Consider the following 8,626-nt stretch of genomic DNA (forward strand, 5'->3'; position numbering starts at 1 on the left):
AAAGAAAGGAAAAAGGGAAAAGAAAGGAAAAAAAAGGGAAAAGAAAGGAAAAAAAGGGAAAAGAAAGGAAAAAAGGGAAAAGAAAAAAAGGGAAAAGAAAGAAAAAAAGGGAAAAGAAAGGAAAAAAAGGGAAAAGGAAAAAAAGGGGAAAAAAAAAAAAAGGCAGGGAAAAGAAGGAGGTGGGGTGAAAAGAAAAAAACCAAAAAGGCAGGCAAACCCCCCCCTCTCCTCCCCTCAGGGAGCCGTTTGGAGCATCAAGTTCCTCAGGAGTTTCTGGCGTCCCACCTCATAATCCTCCTCGTCCACGTTGACCAGCAGCTTGATGGCCTCGTGGCCCACGGCCTGTTTGAGCGAGTCCGTGATGAAGACGCCCTTGAGGGCCTCGAGCAGGGAGCCGTTGATGTAATCCCGCCAGAAGGCGTCCAGGTAGGTGAGCTCGGAGAACTTGATGTCGCAGATGATGGAGCCCAGGTCGCGGGACTTGAGGATGGTGTTGGCCTGGTTGAAGCGCTCGAACTGCCGCTCCAGGGGCTCCTGCTTGTTGGAGAAGACGTTGCCCTGCAGGGCGGAGTCGTGCTGGCAGTACTCGGCTCGCACCCGCAGGCGGATGTCTGGGAGGGGGGAGAGGGGGAAAAAATCCCAAAAATCAGGGGGGAATGGGAGCCCACCCTGAGATCTGGGGTTGTACCAAAATCCAGTTGGTTTCCTACCCTGAAATCCATTTTTTTACCATAATCAGGTTGGTTTCCTACCCTGAAATCCATTTTTTTACCATAATCAGGTTGGTTTCCTACCCTGAAATCCCTGTTTTTACCATAATCAAGTTGGTTTCCTACCCTGAAATCCCTGGTTTTACCATAATCAAGTTGGTTTTCTACCCTGAAATCCCTGTTTTTACCAAAATCAGGTTGGTTTCCTACCCTGAAATCCCTGGTTTTACCATAATCAAGTTGGTTTTCTACCCTGAAATCCCTGTTTTTACCAAAATCAGGTTGGTTTCCTACCCTGAAATCCGTGTTTTTATCAAAATCAGGTTGGTTTCCTACCCTGAAATCCATGTTTTTACCATAATCAGGTTGGTTTCCTACCCTGAAATCCATGTTTTTACCAAAATCCAGTTGGTTTCCTACCCTGAAATCCATGTTTTTACCAAAATCAGGTTGGTTTCCTACCCTGAAATCCCTGTTTTTACCAAAATCCAGTTGGTTTCCTACCCTGAAATCCGTGTTTTTATCAAAATCAGGTTGGTTTCCTACCCTGAAATCCATGTTTTTACCATAATCAGGTTGGTTTCCTACCCTGAAATCCATGTTTTTACCAAAATCCAGTTGGTTTCCTACCCTGAAATCCATGTTTTTACCAAAATCAGGTTGGTTTCCTACCCTGAAATCCCTGTTTTTACCAAAATCCAGTTGGTTTCCTACCCTGAAATCCATGTTTTTACCAAAATCAGGTTGGTTTCCTACCCTGAAATCCCTGTTTTTACCAAAATCCAGTTGGTTTCCTACCCTGAAATCCCTGTTTTTACCAAAATCCAGTTGGTTTCCTACCCTGAAATCCCTGGTTTTACCATAATCAAGTTGGTTTTCTACCCTGAAATCCCTGTTTTTACCAAAATCAGGTTGGTTTCCTACCCTGAAATCCCTGTTTTTACCAAAATCCAGTTGGTTTCCTACCCTGAAATCCGTGTTTTTACCAAAATCCAGTTGGTTTCCTACCCTGAAATCCATGTTTTTACCAAAATCAGGTTGGTTTCCTACCCTGAAATCCCTGGTTTTACCATAATCAAGTTGGTTTTCTACCCTGAAATCCCTGTTTTTACCAAAATCAGGTTGGTTTCCTACCCTGAAATCCATGTTTTTACCAAAATCAGGTTGGTTTCCTACCCTGAAATCCATTTTTTTACCATAATCAGGTTGGTTTCCTACCCTGAAATCCCTGGTTTTACCATAATCAAGTTGGTTTTCTACCCTGAAATCCGTGTTTTTACCAAAATCAGGTTGGTTTCCTACCCTGAAATCCGTGTTTTTACCAAAATCAGGTTGGTTTCCTACCCTGAAATCCATGTTTTTACCAAAATCAGGTTGGTTTCCTACCCTGAAATCCCTGTTTTTACCAAAATCCAGTTGGTTTCCTACCCTGAAATCCCTGTTTTTACCAAAATCAGGTTGGTTTCCTACCCTGAAATCCCTGTTTTTACCATAATTGGGCCAGTTCCCTACCCTGAAATCTGTGTTTTTACCAAAATCAGGGGGGTTTCCTACCCTGAAATCCCTGTTTTTACCAAAATTGGGCCCCCCCAATCCCATTTCCCCCCTCAATCCCCTCACCACAGCCCTGTTTTCCCTTGGGATCCAATCCCCCCCTCCAACCCCAGGATTCCCCCCCAAATCTCATTTTCCCCCCAGTCCCTCACCACAGCTCTTTTTTCCCTTGGGATCCAACCCCCCCAATCCCAGTTTTTCCCCCCCCAATCCCAGTTTCCCCCCCCAATCCCAGTTTTCCCTCACCACAGGGCTGTTTTCCCTTGGGATCCAACCCCCCCCAGTCCCAGATCCCCCCCAATCCCAGTTTTTCCCCCCCCAATCCCAGTTTTCCCTCACCACAGGGCTGTTTTTCCTTGGGATCCAACCCCCCCCAGTCCCAGATCCCCCCCAATCCCAGTTTTTCCCCCCCAATCCCAGTTTTTCCCCCCCAAACCCCATTTTCCCTCACCACAGGTCTGTTTTCCCTTGGGATCCAACCCCCCCAAATCCCAGTTTCCCTCACCACAGGTCTGTTTTCCCTTGGGATCCAACTCCCCCAATCCCAGTTTCCCCCCCCAATCCCATTTTCCCTCACCACAGCCCTGTTTTCCCTTGGGATCCAACCCCCCCAATCCCAGTTTTTTCCCCCCCCAGTCCCAGTTTTCCCCCCCAATCCCAGTTTTTCCCCCCCAAACCCCATTTTCCCTCACCACAGGTCTGTTTTCCCTTGGGATCCAACCCCCCCAATCCCAGTTTTTCCCCCCCAATCCCAGTTTCCCCCCCCAATCCCATTTTCCCTCACCACAGGTCTGTTTTCCCTTGGGATCCAACCCCCCCAATCCCAGTTTTTCCCCCCCAATCCCAGTTTCCCCCCCCAATCCCAGTTTCCCTCACCACAGGTCTGTTTTTCCTTGGGATCCGGGGTCACCGACTTCCTCCTTTTCCGTTGGTTCCCGAGGAGGTTCCGGGCCCGGCCCGGGCGCTTCGGGCCCAGCTGGGGCCCCCCCGGGGGGCAGCACAGCGAGGGGTGGGGGGCAGGCACTGGGGGGCACAAGGGGGGGTCAGGGACCCCAAATATACCCCACATTACAGGGGGACCCCAAATATACCCCCCATTACAGGGAACCCCAAATCTCACCCCCCTCGGGGGGCAGCACAGCGAGGGGTGGGGGGCAGGCACTGGGGGGCACAAGGGGGGTCAGGGCACCCCAAATATACCCCCATTACAGGGGACCCCAAATATACCCCCCTTACACCCAAATATACCCCCCATTACAGGGGACCCCAAATCTCATCCCCAATTACCAGGGAATCCCAAATCTCACCCCCCGGGGGGCAGCACAGCGAGGGGTGGGGGGCAGGCACTGGGGGGCACAAGGGGGGGTCAGGGCACCCCAAATATACGCCCCATTACAGGGGACCCCAAATATACCCCCCATTACACCCAAATATACCCCCCATTACAGGGGACCCCAAATCTCACCCCCTGTTAGAGGAGGATCCCAAATCTCAGTCCCCATTACAGGGGACACCAAATCTCACCCCCCATTACAGGGGGACCCCAAATCTCAACTCCTGTTAGAAGGGGACCCCAAATCTCAGTCCCCATTACAGGGGGACCCCAAATCTCCTCCCCCATTACAGGGGGACCCCAAATCTCACCCCCATTACAGGGGACCCCAAATCTCACCCCCCATTACAAGGAACCCCAAATCTCACCCCCCCGGGGGGCAGCACAGCGAGGGGTGGGGGGCAGGCACTGGGGGGCACAAGGGGGGGTCAGGGCACCCCAAATATACCCCCCATTACAGGGGACCCCAAATATACCCCCCCTTACACCCAAATATACCCCCCATTACAGGGGACCCCAAATCTCCTCCCCCATTACAGGGGGACCCCAAATCTCACCCCCCGGGGGGCAGCACAGCGAGGGGTGGGGGGGCAGGCACTGGGGGGCACAAGGGGGGGTCAGGGCACCCCAAATATACCCCCCATTACAGGGGACCCCAAATATACCCCCCCTTACACCCAAATATACCCCCCATTACAGGGGACCCCAAATCTCCTCCCCCATTACAGGGGGACCCCAAATCTCCTCCCCCATTACAGGGGGACCCCAAATCTCCTCCCCCATTACAGGGAACCCCAAATCTCACCCCCCATTACAGGGGGACCCCAAATCTCACCCCCCATTACAGGGGACCCCAAATCTCACCCCCCATTACAGGGGGACCCCAAATCTCACCCCCCATTACAGGGGACCTCAAATCTCACCCCCATTACAGGGGACCCCAAATTTTATCCCCCATTACAGGGGACCCCAAATCTCAGCCCCTGTTAGAGGAGGACCCCAAATCTCACCCCCCTTACAGGGGGACCCCAAATCTCACCCCCATTACAGGGGGACCCCAAATATACTCCCCCTCACAGGGCACCCCAAATATACCCCCCATTACAGGGGGACTCCAAATGTCACCCCCATTACAGGGGGACCCCAAATCTCATCCCCCATTACAGGGGATCCCAAATCTCCTCCTCCATTACAGGGGGACCCCAAATGACCCCCCAAAACCCCCCCAGAGATCCAGGAATGGCCCCTACCACCCCAAACCTCGGGATCTCCCCCACCCCCCGAGCTGTGTCCCTGCATTCCCAGGGAACCCAGGGCTGGAAAATCGGGATAACCCCCCCCCCGAGGGTGACCCCAAATCCCAAATATTCCCCCCCCATGGCCCCCACCTGATTTTGGGGGGTGCCCCAGGCCGGGCGGGGCGTCCCCGGGGGCGCGGGGGGTGACGTAGCGGATGGACGTCTCCTCCAGGTACTTGTCCACCAGGTCCGGGCACACTGGGAACAACAGGGAAAAACTCCATGGGGGGGTCGGGAACGGCCCCAAAACAACGGGATGGGGAGGGAGGGGAGGGAGGGATTGTCCAGGGAGGGATTGTCCAGGGATTGTCCAGGGATGGATTATCCAGGGAAAAACTCCATGGGGGGGTCGGGAACGGCCCCAAAACACCGGGATGGGGAGGGAGGGATTGTCCAGGGAGGGATTATCAGGGAAAAACTCCATGGGGGGGTCGGGAACGGCCCCAAAACAACGGGATGGGGAGGGAGGGGAGGGAGGGATTGTCCAGGGAGGGATTGTCCAGGGATTGTCCAGGGATGGATTATCCAGGGAAAAACTCCATGGGGGGGTCGGGAACGGCCCCAAAACAACGGGATGGGGAGGGAGGGATTGTCCAGGGAGGGATTGTCCAGGGATGGATTATCCAGGGAAAAACTCCATGGGGGGGTCGGGAACGGCCCCAAAACAACGGGATGGGGAGGGAGGGATTGTCCAGGGAGGGATTGTCCAGGGAGGGATTATCCAGGGAAAAACTCCATGGGGGGGTCGGGAACGGCCCCAAAACAACGGGATGGGGAGGGATTGTCCAGGGAGGGATTGTCCAGGGAGGGATTATCAAGGATTGTCCAGGGATGGACTGTCCAGGGATTGTCCAGGATGGATTGTCCAGGGAGGGATTATCAGGGAAAAACTCCTTGGGGGGGTCGGGAACGGCCCCAAAACACTGGGATGGGGAGGGAGGGATTGTCCAGGGAGGGATTATCAGGGAAAAACTCCTTGGGGGGGTCGGGAACGGCCCCAAAACACCAGGATGGGGAGGGATTGTCCAGGGAGGGATTGTCCAGGGAAAAACTCCATGGGGGGGTCGGGAACGGCCCCAAAACAACGGGATGGGGAGGGGAGGGCAGGGAGGGATTGTCCAGGGAGGGATTATCAGGGATTGTCCAGGGATTGTCCAGGAATGGACTGTCCAGGGATGGATTGTGCAGGGATTGTGCAGGGATTGTCCAGGATGGATTGTCCAGGGATTGTCCAGGGATGGATTGTGCAGGGACCGATTATCCAGGGATTGATCATCCAGGGATTATCCCAACACCTGGATTTGGAGTATCACACACACAATCCCATCCATCCCATCCAATCCCATCAATCCCATCCCATCAATCCCATCCCATCCCCCCCATCCCATCCATCCCACCCCATCCCATCCCATCCCATCCCATCCCATCCCATCCCATCCCATCCCATCCCATCCCATATCACGATACCCCACTCACCGGGGCGCCACCTGAGGCTGACGTAGGGCAGCAGGGCGTGGCACTGACCCCACAGGGTATCACACTGACCCCACATGACCCCATATATCGTGACTCTTACCCCATATGTCATGACCCTGACCCCATATATCACGCCATGCCCACTCACCAGCCCGTCTCCGCTTGAGGCTGACGTAGGGCAGCAGGGCGTCGCACTGACCCCACAGGGTATCACACTGACCCCACATATGGTGACTCTGACCCCATATACCGTCACTCTGACCCCATATCTCACAATACCCCACTCACCAGCCCGTCTCCTCTTGAGGCTGACGTAGGGCAGCAGGTCATGGCACTGACCCCACATATCCCCATATATCATGACACTGACCCCATATATCATGACACTGACCCTATATATGGTGACACTGACCCCATATCACACCATGCCCACTCACCAGCCCGTCTCCTCTTGAGGCTGACGTAGGGCAGCAGGTCGTGGCGGGTGATGATGCGCAGCAGCTGCAGCAGCTGGCGCAGGTTGGCACTGACCCCATATACTGTGACTCTGACCCCATATATCATGACCCTGACCCCATATATCACACCATGCCCACTCACCAGCCCGTCTCCTCTTGAGGCTGACGTAGGGCAGCAGGTTGTGGCACTGACCCCACATATGGTGACACTGTCCCCACAGGGTATCACACTGACCCCACATACCCCATATACCGTCACTCTGACCCCATATCTCACAATACCCCACTCACCAGCCCGTCTCCTCTTGAGGCTGACGTAGGGCAGCAGGGCGTGGCACTGACCCCACATATCCCCATATATCATGACACTGACCCCATATATCATGACGCTGACCCTATATATGGTGACACTGACCCCATATCACGATACCCCACTCACCAGCCCGTCTCCTCTTGAGGCTGACGTAGGGCAGCAGGTCGTGGCGGGTGATGATGCGCAGCAGCTGCAGCAGCTGGCGCAGGTTGGCACTGACCCCACAGGGTATCACACTGACCCCACATACCCCATATACCATCACTCTGACCCCATATACCACACCATGCCCACTCACCAGCCCGTCTCCTCTTGAGGTTGACGTAGGGCAGCAGGTCGGGGCACTGACCCCACAGGGTATCACACTGACCCCACATATCCCATATACTGTCACTCTGACCCCATATCTCACGGTACCCCACTCACCAGCCCGTCTCCTCTTGAGGCTGACGTAGGGCAGCAGGTCATGGCACTGACCCCACATATGGTGACACTGTCCCCACAGGGTATCACACTGACCCCACATACCCCATATACCGTCACTCTGACCCCATATCTCACCCCATGCCCACTCACCAGCCCGTCTCCTCTTGAGGCTGACGTAGGGCAGCAGGTCATGGCACTGACCCCACATATCCCCATATATCATGACACTGACCCCATATATCATGACGCTGACCCTATATATGGTGACTCTGACCCCATATCTCACCCCATGCCCACTCACCAGCCCGTCTCCTCTTGAGGCTGACGTAGGGCAGCAGGTCGTGGCGGGTGATGATGCGCAGCAGCTGCAGCAGCTGGCGCAGGTTGCTCTCGTCGCAGCGGCCCTGCCGCTCCAGGGCCAGCAGGAAGTCGCGCCCGCTGCGGATCCGGCCCCGCTCGGCCTCGTCCAGCACGTCGACGAAGAGGAAGGAGAGGACGCGCACGTCGCGGTGCGTCAGGTGGGCGCCCACGATGTCGAACATGCGGTGCAGGCTGTACAGGCCCTGCTCCCGCTCCCCGCGCTCCTCCGGCCACGACCACGAGGAGGAGGAGGAGGAGGAGGAGGAGGAGGAGGAGGGCGAGGAGGGCGAGGGCGGCGACGGCCCCGAGCGCTTGCGGTGGGAGGCCATGGCGGGGGGGGCCTGGAGAGGGGAGGGATGGGGTGGGGGGTCAGACCGGGATCCGGCACGAAAATCACTTCCCTGGGGATGGGGGGTGTGGGGTCAGCCCGGGATGCAGCCCGAAAATCCCTTCCCTGGGGATGGGGGGTGGAGGGTCAGACCAGGATCCAGCCCCCAAATCCCTTCCCTGGGGATGGGGGGTGATGAGTCAGCCCGGGATCCGGCCCTCAGATCCCTTCCCTGTGGATATGGGGTCAATGGGTCAGCCCGGGATCCATCCCTTCCCTGGGGATGGGGGGTGGTGGGTCAGCCTGAGATTCAGCCCGAAAATCCCTTCCCTCTGGATACAGGGTTAATGGATCAGGCCAGGATCCAGCC

At 55.6% G+C, this 8,626-nt stretch overlaps 1 protein-coding gene and 1 long non-coding RNA gene across 5 annotated transcripts; one reads left to right on the forward strand and one right to left on the reverse strand.

The window, feature by feature from the left end:
- Positions 1-8,287, reverse strand: LOC127465453 (death effector domain-containing protein-like). The gene is made up of 4 exons (XM_051775970.1): positions 7,870-8,287; positions 4,986-5,093; positions 3,141-3,287; positions 1-611 (listed from the first exon to the last, which is right to left on the reverse strand). Exons 1-4 carry the CDS (start codon positions 8,255-8,257, stop codon positions 235-237), a joined length of 1,020 nt encoding a protein of 339 aa, XP_051631930.1. The 5' UTR covers positions 8,258-8,287; the 3' UTR covers positions 1-234.
- Positions 1,103-2,294, forward strand: LOC127465455 (uncharacterized). Of its 4 annotated transcripts, none has more exons than XR_007902206.1 (4): positions 1,103-1,159; positions 1,832-1,873; positions 2,000-2,041; positions 2,127-2,294. It is a non-coding gene; the product is annotated as an uncharacterized LOC127465455 (long non-coding RNA). The 4 variants fall into 4 exon arrangements; XR_007902207.1 differs by lacking the exon at positions 1,103-1,159 and adding an exon at positions 1,313-1,369; XR_007902205.1 differs by lacking the exon at positions 1,103-1,159 and adding an exon at positions 1,360-1,453.
- Positions 8,288-8,626: the final 339 nt, after the last annotated feature.

This window comes from Manacus candei, unplaced genomic scaffold, assembly GCF_025592945.1.
Source record: "Manacus candei isolate 608988 ecotype Guabito, Panama unplaced genomic scaffold, ASM2559294v1 h1tg000397l, whole genome shotgun sequence".
NCBI lineage: Eukaryota > Metazoa > Chordata > Aves > Passeriformes > Pipridae > Manacus > Manacus candei.